Raw genomic sequence first — 20130 nt, 5'->3', positions numbered from 1 at the left:
TTCAAGTTGCACCTTCCTGCAACACACCTGCTGCATATTCAGGTGTGCAGGTTTTTGGTTTCTTTTATTTTTACCAAGTAAAGCGAGGAAATCATGAGCCAAATTAATACATAGTCAAACTCTGGCTTTGTAAGTCAGTATTTTGACTTAGACAAAATTATGATTACTCAGTCAAAACTATTAAATATTGAGTCAAATAGCAGCCAGTAAAAATGATGTGTGAAATATACAGTAGCGGTCAAAAGTTTGGACACACTTTCCCATTTGAGAAAGTGAAAGCTTGACTTAACAAGTATTTTTATCATCTCCATTTTCTGTTCCTAGCAGAATTAGCTTCCACAAACTCCCATTGGCTCTGTTTAAATTAACTATTTTCTAAGACTAAGCCTTCAATGAAACATAATTTTTGTTAAAGGTAGGAATTGATCACAAAAACTGAATTTATAGTCTACAAAAACTTAAAGACCCCTTAAAGACATGCATTAAGACATAAAAATACTCTATTTGAACAATAATGTGTTTCGTATTTTAATACAGTTGTACATGTGTTTCTAGTTTTCTGGTTACTCAGTGTATTTGTGTTTTAGAAGATGTATGAAATGTGAAATGGAAAAAAAGAAAACAAGACAAGCATTCACAGTGTAGAATTAAACATCTTTATTAGAGGATCTTTTTTAAAAAATGTAATTCTCACAGCTCGTCATACTCCAAATAAATACGTCACATAATAATAATAATAATAATAATAATAATAATAATAATACAAAAATACACTATGTTGGCTGGGAAAATGTTCACAGATTTGAGGCGCTCGGACATTAAAACACAACCCTTAACATGTTCACATCATACAGAGACTGAGCTTAGACTGCTGATTGAGTTGTCGATCAGTTACTTGAGATTCATGTGGGTCAACGACGTTTCCTTTGTCGCCACACCAAAGGAGGGACCCGAGTGAGTGAGACTCATTCCACAAATTGTCACTGATTAAAAACCAGCTCCTCTTTGCCTCCAGTAACAGCTCAAACAGCAATGTGCCAAATCCAGGCATCCTTTCTCTTCAGTTAACTGGTCTCCACAGCACTGAGCTTTGAAGTGCACTGTCCCCGAAGAGGGTGCAAATAACCACAAAAGACTTGCCGTTTGACAACCTCACTTAGTTGTCGTTTGGTGTACCAGGGCTGCTGCTCATGTCCTTCCTCAGCTGGAGAGACACACAGCTCAGCCAACTGCGACTGGTGGGCATCTCTCCGACAATCTCCCATGCGTCAGTCTCGTCACAGTACCTCTCAATAGTGTCGTGATATCTGCATTCAAAGATTGATCAGCATTAACCAGTTGTAAATTTAACATTGATAAAGTAACAATGTTTTTTAATAAAAGAAAGCTATAATTGTGTTTGTTCTGTTTTTAATCTAATGCCTCTTTTCAACCAAATAGTTCCAGGTACTGAGGAGCCACAGGAACTAACAAATCAGAAACCTGAAGTTCCGTGTTTACATTCCTGGTTGTATTTCATCTGAAGATTAGCCAAATTAGTCTGATTAACAAATCAAACAAAAACTCCTAACTGTGTGAATGAGGCTGTACAAAAGGAGAGGAACCAAAGTAAATCCTGGTTACCCAGTCAAAACGCAGGTATGGTTCCTGAGTTCCTGAAAAAGTTCCTGCATTCCTAAAAAGGTTCCTGTGGGGGATTACATGCCTATTATGTGCACAAGTATCTTCTCTACATTTTATTCATATAATTCCTCACCTGTCCCAGCCCTCTTCTCCTCCCAGAACATAGATCTTTCCATCCACCACAGCGACACCAGGCCGGTAGCGTCGTTCTTTCATGGGGGCACACATGGTCCACTGGTTGGTTTTGGGATTATAACACTCCACCTTATCTGTGTTTTCTGTTGAGGCATGCCAGCCGCCTACAAGAAATAAATATAACAGTCAATGTGATCCTTAATTTAATTTTGAGTTGTTCTGTCATTAATTAGTGTGTGTGAATCAGCAAAGGTTTACGTTCTGGACAGGGTGCTGTAAAGTACAATACCTATTACATAGAGTTTTCCTTTGAGTGTACATGCTGCTGAACCAGAGCGAGCAATCTGCATCGGGGAAACCTCTGTCCATGTAGAGGTTTTAGGGTTGTACACTTGTGCAAGGTCTGTGCCATCACCATCCTCTAGAACTGCACCACCTACCAGGACACACAGAGAAATATCAGCGCACTGCCAACAGGACAGCAGCAAACAAAACTCTAAAAACACTGTTGGTAAAAACCATTTTAAATAAAAAGCACAACGTCAAGATAATGTTCTTGTGTGGAACTCGTGTTTGGTACCAGTAACATAAAGCAGTCCATCCAGGGCCACCACTGCAGGACTTGTGACGGCCATCTTGACAGACTCGGTGAACTGCCAAGAGTTGGTGTCGGGGTTGTAGCACTCCACAGAGTCCAGACGAGAGCGTCCTTCCCAACCTCCCACAGCATACACAAAGCCGTCCAGCATCACCAGGCCTGTGAGGAAAGAGGGGAATCACTGATGATAACTTTTTACATTAACATTCTGGACACAATGTCTAATAGCCTTTTCCCACTGCAGGAAACAAATCCTGTTTTTGTTTCAACTGTTCAGTGCCTCCTTTAGGGATGAGATCCAGCAACTACATCTCAGCCATGCTCAAGAGGAACAAGGATGATTAAAATCAAAATGAGTAACCATGTTTTGTCTCCTACCTGTCTGAATGAACCAATGCACCCAACACTAAAAAATTTTTTTAAAAATAAAATAAGAGTAGACCCTTTTCACAGATGACATTTTGATTTGTCAAAGCAGGAAAAGCACAGGTGTGAATAATGACATTAATGAAAGCTCAATTCCATTAACTGTCCCAGTGAGTGAGTGAAGATGCTCAGTACTGGAGCCTTGAGACAGGCTCACCTAAATGGAGTTCAGCCATTGTTAACATATTTAATTCCACCTGTGCTTTTTCTGCTTTGACAAGTCAAAATGGCTGCTGTGAAAAGGATCTATGGAGAGTGCTTGTTGGTCAAATGAAGATATCCAGGCCCTGAAGAAGGTGAAGTCAACATTTTAAAACAAAAACATTTTTCAACATTTGGCAGAAGGTGGTGTACAACACAAAGCTAAACAGTGCAAGAAAAACTTTTAAAAAGGATAAAACAAGATAACAGAAAAAAAAAGATCTCAATGCCTGCAGTGTCACAAACAAAGAACTACAGTGTTTCCCCTTGGTTGACTCAGCGTAACAGGACAGTAACACTTCTGAAAGACACAACAATCTGAAACCAGGTCAGAAACCAACACTTCTAAAGAACACATGGTGTATCTCCCAAAAACCAGAGCTAAACCAACAAACAAAACAGCTCTGGCCACAAAACATGCAGCCCAAAAAGCCAGCATGCAGCTGGACCAAATCACCTCATCAGCTGCACAATCACTATGCGCCCAACCGCTACCTGAGGCACAAAAGAAACTTTAGCAAACTAACCCGAATGGACGAGCCCCCATTTCCCAAGCTTAAATAACCTGGGAACACACCAGAGCCCTCGGGTGTTCCAGGTTACCTTACTGATCCACTTGCAGGTTGGACAAAGACTCAGGTGAACCTCGGGGAAACACTGTATACTTTATTAAAATGTCTCTGACACAGCCTTACCCAACTCTGATCGAGCCACATTCATGGGAGCCATCTCCATCCACGAGTCCAAGCAGGGGTCATAGCGCCACATCTCCCTGCTGGCTGAGCCGTCAGGAAACTCCCCTCCCGCCAAATACAGAGTGGAGTCTACAGAGAGACCGAGAGAGGAGGAGAAAGAAACATGTCACTTTTCATGTGCACCACATCTACGCTTAGTTCTTCATTTGAAAAAGAAGACACAATATGGAGTGGGCTTATACAATCAGTTATGAATGAGTTTAACCTGATTGAAGCCGACAGTGTCCGCTCACCTGAAACCACCAGCCCGTGCTTGCTCACGGCGAAGGGCAGGCAGGCCAAATTCTTCCACTTGTTCGTCACGGGATCGAAGCTCTCGACGCTGCGCAGCACCACCTTGTCATCCTCTCCGCCAACTGTCACTATCACTTCAGCCGTCCCTGTTGCCATGGAAACAGGAGCAGAGTAACAAAGAGGAGTGAGGCGAGGGATGCTGGCCTTTGAATAGACGTTAATTTAAAAAAAAAAAGAATTTGCCTTTGTAGGATAAAATGTACTGTATGTAACGGAGCATAAGGGCAGAAACCAGGTGTAAACGCTTTCTAATGACTCATAATAACGAGTGGGAGGTATCTTTTTTAAAAGAAAGGGGGAAAAGCTTGAGTGTATACCTCTCTGAGTAAAGGACATAGTGTGTGTTGAAGCATATTTCTCACATGCACGAAATGTTTTCAGTGCTAACCTTTAAGACTTAGAAACAGATGCACATCCATGGTGTGGAAAGCCAAATCAGAGTATTTTCTGGATTTAATCTCTCACTCAACTAAAGGTAGGAATTGATCACAAAAACTGAATTTATAGTCTACAAAAACTTAAAGACCCCTTAAAGACATGCATTAAGACATAAAAATACTCTATTTGAACAATAATGTGTTTCGTATTTTAATACAGTTGTACATGTGTTTCTAGTTTGCCTGCTGTTAGTATGGTCCTAAATGACAGATCAGTATTAAAAAAATAAAAAAAGATTTGTGCGGCACTTTTTGTTGATTTATCCACAGCATTTGATACTGTAGACCATTGCCTGCTCTTGCAGAGGCCACATAATGGCTACATAATATGGGATTTGATATCAATGAATGCAATTAGTTCAGGAACTACTCATCAGAGAGACAACAATCTGTTAAATTGGGAAGCTATTTTATCAGAGTTTTTATCAGTAATAAAAGTTCTTCCACAGTGTTCAATTTTAGGTCCAGTTCTTTATACTATTTATATCAACAATATTGTTATTATGAAATTACTATATTACCTTTCAGAAAGGCTTTGTTACTCAGATGGGCTCTATCAGACCCACTCTACTGACTGGCTCTTGCTTCATGCTCCACAAGTTAGGTCTGAACTTGGAAAGACTACTTTTAACTTTAGGGGTCGCCCCTCAATGATCTTGAGTAGAAATAAAGACTGAATGAATGAATGAATAAAATGGCTCTTAGTTGTAATGCAGGTGCGTGTGCGGATGTGACTGGGTTTACCTGTGGACCTGCGTGGTCGTGCCCTCGGGCAATAGAGCTCTCCGCGGCGGTCCTTTAGCAACAGGTAGTCCTTGGCCTCGGAGATGAGCCTCTGGCAGCCCTGGTTCTCCTTCACTACATCCTGAGACTCGATCACATCGTGGAGGTAATAAGGGCTGATGAGAGGCAGACGGATATGCTCGAGGACCTCCAGCACATGAGAGGAGAGAAATCTGATTAACTGAACTGAACTGCCACTTAACATCAAGTGTTTAAAGTAAGTTTTATCCAGTAGGAAATTTACAATACCCATGGCCCTTGCCAGTGGTATCCATGTCGCGAAAGGCCGTGTTTGGTATGAGTTATCATCATTTCGCCATAAATACAGGGCTCAGTCAGTATCTGCTGATCTGATATTTATTTACACTATATTTTTGTTCATTTTCCCCCACAACAGCTGCACAACATGTACTTACAGTAGACTAAAATAAGCCTACATTGAAATTAGTAAGGTAATTATAAGATATCTAGAGAGCAGGACAGCTCTGCTTGAGGAGAACAGAACTTGCATCACATATTTCCTATAATATTTAGTGCTATAATATTTGTATAATATCTGAAGATAATTCTTCATTTATGAATGTCTTGTACATGCTGATCATAGAGCTGCGTTCATTTTAATCTGACCTTTTCAAAGCTCTGTTTGCGAGAAGGGCATTTACTCAGCCACGATATGGCAGCCTCAAACACCAACTCCTCTTTGGGCACGTTGAGATGGTCGCTGGCAAGGATTTCTGTCAGTTTGTCCACACACAGAGACAGAAACTCCTCCTGGAGGAAAGGACATAGGAAGAGAACATGATTCATTTAAAAGGGGACCTATTATGCTTTTCCGTATTTTCAGTCATACATATAATGTTACAATGTCGGCCGTTCATATTAAATGTGGCCAAAGTGTCAAATAAAGAGGTAAACGTATGTAGAAGTGTTCCCTGTGAGCAAGAAGCACCAGCTTCAGACTGCTCTGAACACTCTGTTTCAAAAAGTTATTTCTACTTTCAGCCTGAGCCGACGTCCGCTTATGACGGATTTCTTTACATGGTCATCTGCTCCACGCACAGCGCCCATGCAAAGCTACTCTAGTGGAGTCCCAAAATAAAAATTTAGAGGTGCAAATGAGCAGAATAGGTCCCATTTAACAAACTCAACCTACTCAACCTGCTTACTAAACACCTCCAGTCCATGGAGGATAATCACTTGTAGGCCTTGGTTCGACTGCTGACAGGCAGGGTAGATTATCTTTGCTAAGCCCCTTTCACACATGAAAACAACAACACTGCCAGGTTCAATTATCCTGGTGGGGAGGTGCTGGTGGCACGAGCGAAGGCGGCTTTGTATGAACTTGATTATTTGCTTTTGAAGGGTTCCTTCCATTTTGATTGGACATAATCACTGAATAATAATTGAAATATCTGCTCTTATTCTCTGAAGGTTAGTGTTTTATTTCATTTCACTTTATCACAATATAAAAAATCAATATTGCATTACAAAATTACGTATATGACAATAGAAGATTTGACCTATATTGACCATCAGGGGGTCCATCTGATCTGCACAGGACTCAATATTAAAAGACTACAATAATCAGTTTGTCACCTGCTGAGAAACACTGCTGAAGTGCTCAAGAATGTAATCCATGCTCCGTTTCTCCAACACCTTACAAGAATGGGCTTCAGCAAAGCAGTGAATCCCCACACAGTTCATTTCATCCATCTGACGCTCCATGAAACGACAACAGGCCTCTCGGACAGCCATGACGTCCAGCAGGTTGGCTGCTGCCAGCAGCGCCTAGACAAGATTGAGTTTGTATTTCAGCACTAGTCAGGAGCTAATCATGAAGGGTGACAGTGGAGAAGGAAAGGTGAGAATACTTTACCTGCACGTTTGCTTTAGAAATGTAGACCTCTGATGTGTAGGCGTAGCTCACCAGCATGCCAACCATCTGAGGTTCAACTCCATTGATGGCAACCCGCTCCTGCTTGGACTCTATCAGATCAGTGGAGAACATTGCCTGTGGAGTTGAAAATCAGGGAAATTAATTTTGCAGCATATAAACTTGACTACTTGTGCGTTTTGCCCTGGCATAACTGTGAAGAAACCTGCTTTTACCTGGAAGTAAGAGCTAAAGGAGGCAAGCACGATGCGATGGCAGGGGAACTCCTGTCCTCCACAGCAAAGAGTCACATCACAGAAGGCGTTGTTGAGCCGCAGGCTGTTGAGGCCCTGCAGGACAGTGTTGGGGTGCCTGGTCTCCACAAACAGGTAGTCCTCGCTGCTCAGAGGAGCTGGAGCAGCGGCAGCAGCAGCAGCAACGATGCAGCCGTCTTGAGGAACCGGGAAGGTGGCATTCAGGGTGGACGGCAACGGTAAACCGGCGTTGACTGCAATTATTTCAGCCATTTCTAACTTTGCTAGGCAAGCCTGCGAGGTTGGTGGAGGCATAACAGACAAGATAGTTAGGGACACTTTGACGTCAAATGCTCACTTCAGCTTTTAGCTACTAATCCTGCACTGGAAAGTCGGATAAGTAGTAAGTTAACTCACTAAGGCACTCATTTAAGATGTAAATTTGAAACAGAGTCGCAGAAGAAGCAACACGGCAGAGACGAGCCGAGATTGTGTCTATTAAGTTAACGTCAGCTAACTAGCTCACTAATGAGGCTTAGCAGTGTCGCGAGATGGAGGCGGAGATAGATATCGACTCGCTTCAGGAGAATACTTACAGTGTAACTTACAGAAAGGCGATATTACACGCTCAGCAGCTGTCACAGTGAGACATATTTACTGATGGACATAATCGTGACTACTAACAGAGCAGGTACTCTCCCCCCACACAGAGTGCAGCGGCATATACCGCCTCTCACCAGGAGCTCCTCCCACCGCCGCAGCACAGGTCAAGAGAGTTCACCTCCGAGTACTTCCTGCTTCGCTTCACTACAGCGTCTGCATTTGCTCCAGCATCGTTTTCTCTCTTTGTTTAAGTTATAATTGAAGTTATTTCAGTTTAAAGGACGGGTTCACATTTTTTCAAGGCTGTCTTAAAACAATAGTCAGGTGCCCAATTGAATATTGAAAGAGGTTTTTCTTGCTGTAATTATTCCTCCTGTTAATACTGGCATGATGCACTTTCAATGTAAGTGATGGGACCAAAGTCCACAAGCCTCCTTCTGAGCACAAATGTATTTAAAATTTATCTGAGGCTAATCCAGATTAGACAAATCAAGTAGATATCTTTCAACGTTACAGTCTTTTTAGTGCCAAAGTCCTTTTTGTTGCTACACTTCCACTCCAGCTCAACAGGGAAACACAGAGGGAGATTTGATGCTGACTGTAAATCTGGCAGATATCCACTTGATATGACTAACTCAGATTGCTGAAGTCTCATATAAGCTTCAGATAAACTTTTAAAATGCATTTTTGCACAAAATGATCGCGTGGACACATTGTGGATTTTGGCCCCCATCATCTACAATGAAAGTACATTTGAAGGGGATCTTTTAATAACCAGTATGAACAGGAAGAATGATTACAGCGAGGAAAACCTCTTTCAGTGTTCATATGAGCACCTGACAGACAGACTAATTTGTGAACCTATCCTTGAAGGTACAATTATGAAATAATTTACTCACTCACAACAATGACTCCCTAATTTGAACTAAATCTGCTGATCGTGGCTGGATTACTATAAAGCTGTAAGCATAACACTGACATATTATCATTTTATAAAGTTTGTAATGGTTAGCAAACTGTTGCCTATTTACAAATCCAGCAGACACAGAGCAACATCAGGAATTATTTGTCATGTCTCAGGCCAACTGGCAAATGTAAGTCCAATATTCACTCTCCTTTTAGCTTTGTGTTGGTCTCCACTAACTACAGAGAGAAATATCAGGTTCTTTAGTTGCTAAAAGTTCCACTATGTTCAGTGGCTTGTTGCTACCTTTGTCTGTCTGCGGTTTGGTGCTGAGCAGGTAGAACACAGTGGGTTCATCTTTTTTGTCTCTGAAAATTCTCCCCTGCTGCTGCTGGAAAAGTGGTTGATGAGAGATGTGAGCTGTAAAACCAAGACAATGAGCTGATAGATTAAGATTAAGATTATTATTTTTGCCCTCAGGATGCCTGTACAAACTTGTTTGGATTTTTTTAAATTTACCAGCTCAATCTTTTTTTAAATCAGATAATGTGTTATGTTATTTACCTGTGCAAATAAATAACTGAACAATTATAATTATAGAATATTTTTCTAAAATGCTGTCAAAGTGGTGAAAATGTTTTCTTCAGTTGCAATGCTTTCACCTCTTGGCCACTGTACTTATCTCTTAAATATTGTGGTTTATGTTGTGAAGACCAGCTTTTTCTCCCCAAGCGGGAATGAAACTCTGTCAATAGTACATACACACATCTTTGCTTTAAAGAATATCACATAGGAAACATTATTTTGCATACATGCCTTATTTATTTGACAATTATGTTGTCAACAGTCAAATAATTATAAATAAACAGCACAACCAAATCAGCCACTGGCCCTGTTATCTCCTCTATGGGGAGAAACAAATTACAATTTCTATTCAAAAACAACATGTTTGTCTACACAGTGATGTGGATTTAAAATCAAGGAGCTGGCTATGTGTCCATTCTTTTTATTTTCTCTAAATAATAATATTCTTATATTTTTAAGTTGTCACAGGCATTTTTGTTCCTGTTTGAACCTGACATGTAGAACGTAGGTTGCTACAGTAGTTCCTGTCATGCTGTTTGTTAGTGGCTATAAAATGGATAATAGTGCAAAAACAGAGCTTTGCAAACTGTTATTCCATATCCATGAAGCTAAGTTGATCATTTTAAAGAGGGAGCTGAAATAGTGCTGAATCATCTTTGTTTTATACAGGAAATCAAACTGTTGAAGCTCTTTCCAATAGATACAGATTCATCTGAAGTGTCAAACAGGATTATAAATCGCTGATAATCTTCTCATCAGATCACAGGCAACTGTCCTTCATGATGCCTGGAGTCTCCAGTGCATTCTTTCTGCGGTTGACGGCCTCCAGGATCTTCTTCCTGGGTCCCAGCTGGATGCGAATGCCTTTCAGATCTTCATCAGAGCAAAGCATGAGTGCCTCCAGGTCCAGGTGCTCTCTGTTGAATGCAAGGGAAAATTCTGGCAAGGAGATGGCAGACAAGAACGCATCCAAAGGAGACGTGTCCTCATCTTCATCATCATCCAATCCCAGATCTTCCTGCTCCCAGGGTAAGTCAGCGTCAACGTTCCCCTCAAAGCCAGCAACATCTTCCTCTGCCTCGAACAAGTTGTTCTGAACGAGGAAGCCGAGACTTTCATTGTTCCCGCTTGGCATGTCGTCTGACTCCAGCGCCATCGGTTTCATGAAAATCAGACCTCCGAGACCAGGCCGGTTGAAGATGGACTGTTTGACTTGGCCTTGTTCTTCATCATCATCATAATCATCTTCGAATCCTGCTGTTCCATCCTCATCCAACATGTTCTCATCCTGCTCACTGAAGACGCCCAAAAACTCTGGCTTCTCAGACGCTCCATTCTCCTGCTTGAGGAAAATAACGTTCCCATCTCCTCCTGATCGCTGCAGTGTGCCTTTATCTTTTTTCCCAAGCTTCCTCTGGAGTGTACCTTTAACCCTGGTCGAAAGGGAGCCAGATTTGTCAGCTGCAATAAGCTTGGAGAACTGCTCATTGACGCTTGTCATGGTGCCACCGCTTGAGAATGCAGACCCAATGCTGGCCTCTGACACAGACCCAGTATTGCCTGCTCCACGGTACATCTTATCCATCTTGTTCTGGTGTTTCTTCTTCACCTTCTCACAGTGTTTGACACGTTTCTCCGCCTCTTTGGTGGCCTCCTTCTTCAGGCTGGCAACCTTCTTGGGGTTTTGGTTGGTCTGCTGTGAGGCGGCAGCATCCAGGAAGCGCACACACTCCATGCGGTCACGTGAAGCAGCAACGTCCATAGCCGTGTGGAATTCGTTGTCCAGTGCAAAAAGGTTGGCGTCGAAGCTGACCAGAAAGCTGAGGATGTGCATGTGGCCATTAGCTGCAGCGTGGTGCAACGGTGTGTTCCCCCAGATGTCACTCCTGTTGGGGTCTCCTCTGTGTAACACAAAAGAAAAATGAGATTGAAAGTAATAATCTGCATTTTTTAAAATTGGCTTTGCTCTAACCAAAACCTAAATACATTTAAACTTCATTAACATAAAATGTATGTAAAGGTAGAAGTACAAAGTAGAAAGGAAAACATGCTAAAAAGTAAAATGATTCTCCAAGAAAACAGTAGAGTTAATGTTGGACATATCTTTAAAAAGAGAAAGACACTTGAAGATAAGGAAGAAAAAGAGATGAGGTGTGGTTTGTTTATTTCAGATCTTTATTATTGTGTTTGGCCAGTGCTAACTTAGAAATGACTCAGCTTGCAGGCTAAATGCAGTTATTTAAAAATTAACATAAATCCTTTTGGGCTACATATTCAAATATCACAACATAGTACCAAACATGGCTGAAGATAATTGGTAAACTATTAAGATGTAAAGTCCTCCAGTGCTGTGCCTCATTGTCACAGCAATAAAAGTCTTACTGCAACAGCTTGTCATAAACCGCAGCTTGTGCCGGTAATGGCCGAAGCGGAAACATTTCAGTTATTTCTAGCCATGTAGGTAGCTTCACCTCCAATCTTCTAAACATCTATTCTGGACCTCAGAGAGAAAATATTTGTCAGTGAAAATGTTGTGCTAGATTGCGGCCTGTCTTTTGTTGTGCTGAATGAGGGATGGAGAAGGGGGTGAGGGGTAGATGAAGGGCTCTTTTGTTTTTCAGGATTGTGTTGGTTGATTAAACATTTGGCTCAGCTCATGGGAGACAGTATAATCTAAAGACTGGAATGAACTTTTAGCACACATGTGAGCACCAATGTGTTGTTGAAGCCCAGATGAAGTCCTAAACTACTGATTTACAACATAAGACAAAGCATAAAAAACATTTTCCAGCTTTAGAAATTCATTGGACAGTAGTTTACCTTTTCTCTGTGAACAAAATTTGTAGCTCTACTGTAGCTTTTTGTTTCTTTTTAGGTAATTATAGATACAATATAGTAGAAATGGTATTAATATAAATATGTATGTGTCTGAGTGTCAGCTACATTGATTTATGCACCTCAGGCTTGGCATATTCTCTTTGGGGTATGAAAATATAAACTTAAGATCATTAAGGTAATGGAGAAACAGCTTTTTCTTCTTTTTTTTTTTTACAGTAACAATTTATTCTGTGCATTTTTTAGGCTATGTGAAATGAAGCACAGGTGATAGAGAGGAGTGCTCACCCTCTGCTGCATATGAGCTGAAGAGCATCGACATGTCCATGGAAAGCAGCCAGTAATGTGGGAGTCATGCCATCCTCGTCCGGAGTGTTCAGGTCTTTCCTTGTGGCCTCCTTTAAGAGGTCCAAGTAACCATCAATCGCCGCTTTGTGGTACCTAGACATCTCCTACCCCTGCCGACGTGAAAAGAACAGAAAAGGAGGAAACAAATCTGTCACTTTCTGTCACTTTTCCCCCCCGTCTCTCTCCTGTCAGATGCACGTTGGACACTGAGCGAACAAAATGAGCACTGGGCGTCAGCTGCTCAAAGCCATAAAACAAAAGCAAAGTCCAGTTCACTGCTGCCTGCTGGTGATATTTCAAACACTATTACTGCACCATCCCACCCATCATTAAGTAGCAGCAGTAAGTAGCACAATGTTTAGGTCTAATTATGAATATTTCTACAGGTGAAAAGTACTCAAGTTCAGTATGCATACACCAACACTTATTGTACTTAATATGAGTTTCCACTTCTCCACTACATTTAATTGACAGCTATTCTTCACAGACCGCACAAGCTTAATATTTTACACACAGAACATGATTATCTTATAAAATGTGATCTTCAGTAATATCCAACAGGATATATAGCAGTTCAAATCAGGTTCACCTACAGAGCTACAACATGAAAATGCTACTTACATGTTGCATCAATAATCTATTACACATAATAATATAACACACTGACTATTGAGTACATTTACATCAAATTCTTAAAGTTTACACTGTACATTTTCCTGATAATACTAAAGTAAAATTTTGAATAAAAGATTTTTATTTGTGACTGATTTTTACATTGTGGTTTTACTATTTTTACTGAAGAATCTGGATACCACCACTGGAGAATAATATTAAAGACAAATATCAGATTATCAAAGACAAATAGTCATTTTTCCTCCATAAAATGCCAAATACTCATCTAAAAGTCACATGGTAGAAAAGTCTCTTTTGTTGAGTTCAAATGAACGAGTTGACATGGACTCAAAATGCAGAAAAGGACTGTATCTCTCCTTATTCTGTAAAAAATATGAATATTTCAAGGCTGTCTTTTCATTTATTTTTGGCTTGTATGTTTGATTTGTTTCCTGTTTTTGGGTGGTGTGGGTGATGTTTGATACAATGCATGTAAATATTCTGAAAAACCTTAAATAAAACTGAAAACAGAGCAGTTACAGTAGATATGTGAAAAAACAAGGCCGTGGAGGTTCATTTTTGGAAAAAATGGATTTCATGTGTGTTCTTAATGTATTAGTATGTGTTATTATTTATTATTATAAAGGCTTTTTTGTTTTGAGTGCCTGGAATTGGATTTTATGCCACACTCTACCCATGGATGAGGGCATATTTTTTCATATTATTGTTTTATTTTATCTGCTTTTTTAAATAGAGCCTACATTCATGATATGATAATACAGTTAATATATACAATAATACAGATTGTTAATACAGTAAAATGAAATAAACAAAAAAGTGATCTTTAGATGTTGTCGTTTCACACTCTGTTGTTATGTTTCAACAGTGCTCCCAAAGTTAATTTATTATTTATTTATAATGTTTTTAATGCCAATCTACTGCTCCCCCTCCACTCAAACAGTAACAGAAGAAGAAGAAAAAGAAGCGTAATGCAATGTGTGTGTGTGTGTGTGTGTGTGTGTGTGTGTGTGTGTGTGTGTGTTTTAGTGTAATTTATCATTATTAAAATCTGGAATTTTTAATGTGAGAGAAGGAGATGTAATTTCAAGGGTTTTAACAAGATAATTGAACCTTTTTTGTGGAAAAACCACATCGGACACATATTATTATTCAAAGTAGCGTATTTCATATAAATCTAAAAACATGTCTGGAATCTTTAACTATTAATTAATTATCTGATTTCCTTGAGTCACGATACACACTCCATACCAATTGGTAACGGTAACGCGCCCTTTCGTTGTTTGCCAACTGCCAAAAAACATCACGAAGAAGAAGCTGTCACCCAATGAACGAATGGGAGAATTTTTTTTTCCTAGGATGGCGAAGTCATAACCCACCCTACTCTGCCTCTGATTGGCTTACCCTTATATTCTTATAACCAATCTTACTCCTCATGCCTAAACCTAACCAACCCAACCAACGATGGCAACGATTACTAGCCAATCAGAGGCAGAGTAGGGCGGGTCATAACTTCGCCATCCTAGGAAAAAATTGGAGGAGGAAACATTTAGCCGACAGTTTTCTTGCTACACCGCTCTCTGTTCTCGGCTGTCTTCTGTGTAGAAAAGCCAAATGGAGTTGTGGCTGTGAGTGTCTAATTCTCCAACCAGTTCCGCAGCAAGAAAAACCAGACAGACCACTGTTTTCTGTCGAGTCGCTCCTCAGTCAGCTACTTTCTTTCTTTCCGGTGTCTGGTCCTGACAGGGAGCGAGGCTGCAGAGATGTCCGACCACGGTGGCTCAGCTGTCGGCCTTCTGTCTTACGAGACGCTGGTTCATGCTGTGGCTGGTGCAACGGTGAGCAGAGATAAAGTGCGATAAGAGGAGATATCATGATTTTATATTAAGTATGTAGGTGTGCCTGTTGTTGTCTTGGCATTGAAGAAGGAGCCTGAGACTTATGTTGTTTTGTAAATTAAAGTTGTCAGTATCAGTCAATAACTTAACTATGCGTTGTTTTTAGGGCAGTGTGACTGCAATGACAGTCTTCTTTCCTTTGGACACAGCCAAAAGCAGACTGCAGGGTGAGTTGGAGGACTTATTTTGAACTTTCAATGAAACTGAAGACAACCTCAGTTTGAATTGACTTTAAATGCACCACAAAAAGTAGTCAAGCTATGTAGTATTGCACTTCCATGAAGTTGGGGGACTTTTAAAACCCCCAAGAGAACACAGAGAGACACCATTGTTTGTCATTCTTTGAACTCCATGCCCCCAGTTTATAACGCAGAATTTCTGGTAAAAAAAAAGTCTCAAGCCCAAGCTGAGATAACCCTGATGACATCACCAAGGTTATTTTTTCAGACTTTAGAAAGCTCCCTCCAGAGCCACAGAGGACATTATACAACTATTTTCACAGGCTCTGTAATACTCCTCCTATACTCCATGAACTCATTTTGTGTTTGTTTGTTTTTTCACAGTGGATGAGAATCGAAAGTCAAAATCCACCCCCGTCATCCTGGCTGAGATAGCACAGGAAGAGGGCCTGTAAGTAGTTTTGTCCTGTGCTATCACAAAGCCTGCTGGGTTAAATTATACCAAGTTATGGCTTGTTTTTAGAGCTGAAACAATTGATCAAAAATTAATTGGCAAATATTTTGACAATGAAAATATAATTTTTCCAGCAAAAATGCCAAAATTTCACTGTCAAATGGGACTATCTGATGCTTTTGGTCTAATAAAACAACACTTCTGAATGTGTTAACTTCGGTTTTAGGTAATCAATCAATCAATCGATCGATGAATCGAGAAAATACTCAGCAGATTAATTGATAATGGACATAACCGTTTTTTGCAGCCCTACTTGTTATGTCATCATTAAATCCAATCCCCTCAATTTGATTTGAACACTTTTCTGTGGCGGCAACACTGTTATCACCCATAGGACCACTTCATCAAAATCCCATTTTCAGTTGTAATTTGACATTTATGATCAATAAAAGCCATTTTGATAAATACAGTCAACTATTTAGGCTGATGATGTGGATGAATAACTGAACACTATCCCCCCAGGCAGTCTTTGTACAGAGGCTGGTTTCCAGTCATCTCAAGCCTCTGCTGCTCCAACTTTGTCTACTTCTACACCTTCAACACGCTGAAGAGGATGACGGCATCTGGCCCACAGAAGTCCAGACTTGCCAAAGACCTGCTCATAGGGATCATATCAGGTGACCACATATTCAATAAAACTAATCATGACTAATAACTTGATGGAAACAGTCAAGATTTAAAGGTTTTGACTGAAGGGCATAAGAATGAAAGGTGCTAACCATGTGTTGTTGATTCAGGGGCAGTGAACGTGATCCTGACCACTCCCATGTGGGTGGTCAACACTCGACTGAAGATGCAGGGGGCAAAGTTCAGAAACGAAGACCTCCAGCAGACCCAGTACAAGGGCATATTTGGTGCGTGTACATGTGTTGCTGTATTGTAGTTTTGTTGTTGTGTGTTTTTGTTGTTGTTTCTGTGCAATTGTGAAACCCTTCTGTGTTTTGGGCTTTCCCTCTTAGATGCGTTCTCGCAGATCATAGCCAACGAGGGGGTGGGAACTCTGTGGAACAGCACTCTGCCCTCTCTCATCCTCGTCCTCAACCCGGCCGTACAGTTCATGTTCTATGAGGCCATGAAGAGGAGGGCCGGTAAAGGAGGGAGGAAGGTAAGACGACACATGAAGCACAGTGGTGTTTAGAAGCCTTGCTTTCTTTTTGACCAGGTTTACTGATCATTTTTTAACATGAGCTAGCTTCAATTTACTTATTAAATGAAAACAAGCTTTCTTCCATGGCAGGGGAAAACATGCTCAACATCCCAACATGGAGGAAAACCAATTGTGTTTATAGTATTATTATCACAGAGAATGATGTAATAAACATTTTTAATCCTTGTCCTTTGACAGATATCCTCAGCAGAGATCTTTCTCATTGGAGCCATTGCCAAGGCCGTTGCTACCACAGCAACTTATCCACTGCAGACAGTTCAGGCAATCCTCAGGGTAAATACCTTATTATATCTAAATTCACCCTTTTATTTACCTTTCCAAGAGGTCTCAAACATTATTGAAAATCATAATATATGTAGTAATGAGTGTAGTAAAGGTAGTTTAACTAGATTGGTAACTTTTTGCTTGATATTCAAATATTTGTTTATTGCAATAGAAGAATAAGACATTATTACTAGATTTAAACTTTTGTGAAAGAACTTCTTCTCGTTTAGGTTTTTCTATGCAAAAGTATTCAATTATGGAAGAGTAGACAATTTGTATTTTTCCTATTATTTAGTAAGAAGATGGTGTTCTCCTGGGAACCTCAGGAACTGAACATGAAACCCTAATGAAGCCTGTAATTAGTTTATTGTTGAACATGCAGATGTTAGTGTGGGGCTGTATATCTTTGAGATCTCGTGATAATGTCAGTTCTTTAATGGCATTCACAATGAGTGAATGATCATAAATTTTATGCTTTCTCATCAGTTCGGCCAGTACAAAGGTGATGGCAAGGGCGGTGTGATGGGAAGCCTCTCTAACATTTTCTCCCTGCTCATGGATAGAATCAGGTGGGTTCAGCTTCTAAGATGCACACAATTACATTCACTTGACTGTTGCTGACTCGTTTTACACGACTAACAAAAAAAATATGTAAAAGAGGAGCTGAAAATTTCAGGGAAAAGATTCTTCAGAAACAGAAAAATTCTAATGCTTTGAAATGTCCAGTGTCCAGTGAAAACACTCGTCAAGGTTCTGCAGCTTGAAGCTATAGGCAGAAGCCAACAGGAATAAGCTAATCTCAGTTGGTTAGCTCAGTTTTTCATCAGAAATGATAATGTACTAACTAACCAAACTATTTTGTTTGTGTGATCAGCTCAGACCTTACAAAACTTTGTTATATAAGGATTTAATGTAGGAAGAAAAAGCCCCTAAAATTAAGTTTGGTGCTGTTTTTGCGGCCATACTGCCCGGTTTGAATTCTAATCTTATACTAATACTTTGTTGTATGGGTGGTGGTGTATTCCCAGGTGGGTTTTGGGTGTGAATCAAAACTCCGGGGCAGATTTTTATTCCCATTTTGCTCCTGGATGTTAAGATAGCTGGTCATTAACTCACATGCGTTGTCTTTATCACAGGAGGCATGGTGTTCTTGGTTTGTACAAAGGCCTGGAGGCCAAGCTGCTACAGACGGTGCTGACAGCTGCCCTCATGTTCGTTGTGTATGAGAAGATCACTGCTGCTACCTTCAAAGTCATGGGCCTGAACAGGAAACTAAAGCAGTGAACGCACACCTGCTTGGGTACAGCGTGGCGCGTGCACACCAGCGAACCAGGCTGCACATTTACACAGTGTCAGTAGGTATTTTATCAATGCCTTCCAAATGATATGTTAATACCAGGAATCATTTCAGTCAGCGTTGTAATAGGAGGTGGGATTGGTGCCCTTACAGCTACAGATTCCCACACTCGCCCTAAAACATGAATCATAACCAGAGGGGGGTATAATACTTGGAATACCCCCTCTTTCCTAACCTTTAAGTGGTTCCATTTGTGCAGACTGATTTTCTCCAATGGTAGATTTCTTGACATGGTTCTAAGTGATCTTAAAGGAGCTAATTTATCCCTTCATTTTGCCTGTCTGCTGTATTCATAAATTCTTCTGCTCTGAGTAGTTTGTTGAATGCAGAGCTGAAGTGGCACAAATTTTACAAAGTTCTGAATCAGACTGAAGGCAAAATGAGTCTGAAAGTGCTTTCAGTTGCACTTTGGTTAAGAGAGATTCATAAAAAAAAGATTATAAGATCAGCTAAGATTTTAAAACCAGTTGATAGAAACATCACCACGATATTTTTTTAACATCAGACGTCTGCTGCAAATGATGACCAGTAGGGTACTTACATACCCTGACTTCTTTAAAAAAAAGTATTGCCTTGATCTAGATTATTCCTCACACACGTTTTAACTGTGGAATTAACTAAACTTGATGCTCTGCAAGATAGAAATCTCATGAAATGATATGGATAAATGTTGGGGTTTTTTAAAATGTGTCAACTTAAGATGTTATGACACTCAATGACAATAATATCATAATAATTTAATATAAGTGAGTAGGAGTACTTAATCTTACATTGAGAATAAGGTATATGTGTACAAATATTGCAGTAAGTGCCTCCAAATTAAACAAAGAAAATACTGTACTATGAACTGATCTGTGTTGTTATGACTGTTGGTGATGATTTCCACAAACACATGGTGCACTGAATTATCTGCCAACAGTCTTCAGGATTGTATCAGTCAGTATGAACATTTTGTCATGCAGGTTTGTTTCATTATTGATGTCTATGTCCTCTCAGTAGTGTGAAGTAGTCAGGGCTTGCAGTATTTGTTTGCTTTTTCTGTCTCTCTGATTTGGTGAATGGAAGTTTCTGCTGCCTTCATCTTTAAACCATTTGAAAGTTGATGTACTTGTTTTGTTGCTGTTAAACTGGTTGTTAAATCTATTAATGTGTGAGTTTTAGGTGTTTTTCTCAGCATTACTTTGAAACATTTATGAGATCAAAGCCTTTTGACTGTTCATGATATCAATCAGTGCCCGTGGTGAAGCCTAGTAGGAAGTAGTGAGGAGTCAATGTTGTCAATATACTGAAAACTAGAAATTACACCTTTACCAGCTTTGAGCTCTTTTTCGTATGTAGAAGTAATCCCTGTGAGCATAAAGCACCGGCTTCAGACTGCTCTGAATGCTTGGTTTCCAACAGTTTTTTCTACTTTCAGCCGGAGCCGACGTCGGCTTGTGATGGATTTCTTTATATAGTCATCTGTT

The 20130-nt window shown here is 40.2% G+C and overlaps 3 protein-coding genes across 5 annotated transcripts; 1 reads left to right on the top strand and 2 right to left on the bottom strand.

The window, feature by feature from the left end:
* Nucleotides 1-633: 633 nt before the first annotated feature.
* si:ch211-256e16.3 (kelch-like protein 20) lies at nt 634-8123 on the bottom strand. Of its 3 annotated transcripts, none has more exons than XM_044332274.1 (12): nt 7976-8123; nt 7362-7673; nt 7129-7263; nt 6849-7040; nt 5880-6023; nt 5214-5400; nt 3972-4118; nt 3679-3807; nt 2339-2515; nt 2048-2194; nt 1757-1922; nt 634-1307 (listed from the first exon to the last, which is right to left on the bottom strand). In XM_044332274.1, the coding sequence occupies exons 2-12, from the start codon at nt 7650-7652 to the stop codon at nt 1157-1159; spliced, it is 1866 nt and encodes a 621-aa protein (XP_044188209.1). In that variant the 5' UTR covers nt 7653-7673; nt 7976-8123; the 3' UTR covers nt 634-1156. The 3 variants fall into 3 exon arrangements, with proteins under 3 accessions (XP_044188209.1, XP_044188210.1, XP_044188208.1); XM_044332275.1 differs by having other exon boundaries at nt 7988-8123; XM_044332273.1 differs by lacking the exon at nt 7976-8123 and adding an exon at nt 7797-7929.
* A 1452-nt stretch (nt 8124-9575) lies between these two features.
* On the bottom strand, nt 9576-14035 carry anks4b (ankyrin repeat and sterile alpha motif domain containing 4B). Its single transcript, XM_044330137.1, has 2 exons — nt 12595-14035; nt 9576-11372 (listed from the first exon to the last, which is right to left on the bottom strand). Exons 1-2 carry the CDS (start codon nt 12753-12755, stop codon nt 10232-10234), a joined length of 1302 nt encoding a protein of 433 aa, XP_044186072.1. The 5' UTR covers nt 12756-14035; the 3' UTR covers nt 9576-10231.
* A 791-nt stretch (nt 14036-14826) lies between these two features.
* On the top strand, nt 14827-19479 carry LOC122967614 (peroxisomal membrane protein PMP34). The gene is made up of 10 exons (XM_044332344.1): nt 14827-14912; nt 15031-15122; nt 15289-15349; nt 15746-15812; nt 16338-16492; nt 16613-16729; nt 16835-16980; nt 17221-17316; nt 17794-17876; nt 18444-19479. Exons 2-10 carry the CDS (start codon nt 15048-15050, stop codon nt 18589-18591), a joined length of 948 nt encoding a protein of 315 aa, XP_044188279.1. The 5' UTR covers nt 14827-14912; nt 15031-15047; the 3' UTR covers nt 18592-19479.
* Nucleotides 19480-20130: the final 651 nt, after the last annotated feature.

The sequence above is a fragment of the Thunnus albacares genome, chromosome 17 (genome assembly GCF_914725855.1).
Source record: "Thunnus albacares chromosome 17, fThuAlb1.1, whole genome shotgun sequence".
Classification (NCBI taxonomy): domain Eukaryota; kingdom Metazoa; phylum Chordata; class Actinopteri; order Scombriformes; family Scombridae; genus Thunnus; species Thunnus albacares.
This window is presented reverse-complemented; position numbering and strand designations above follow the sequence as displayed.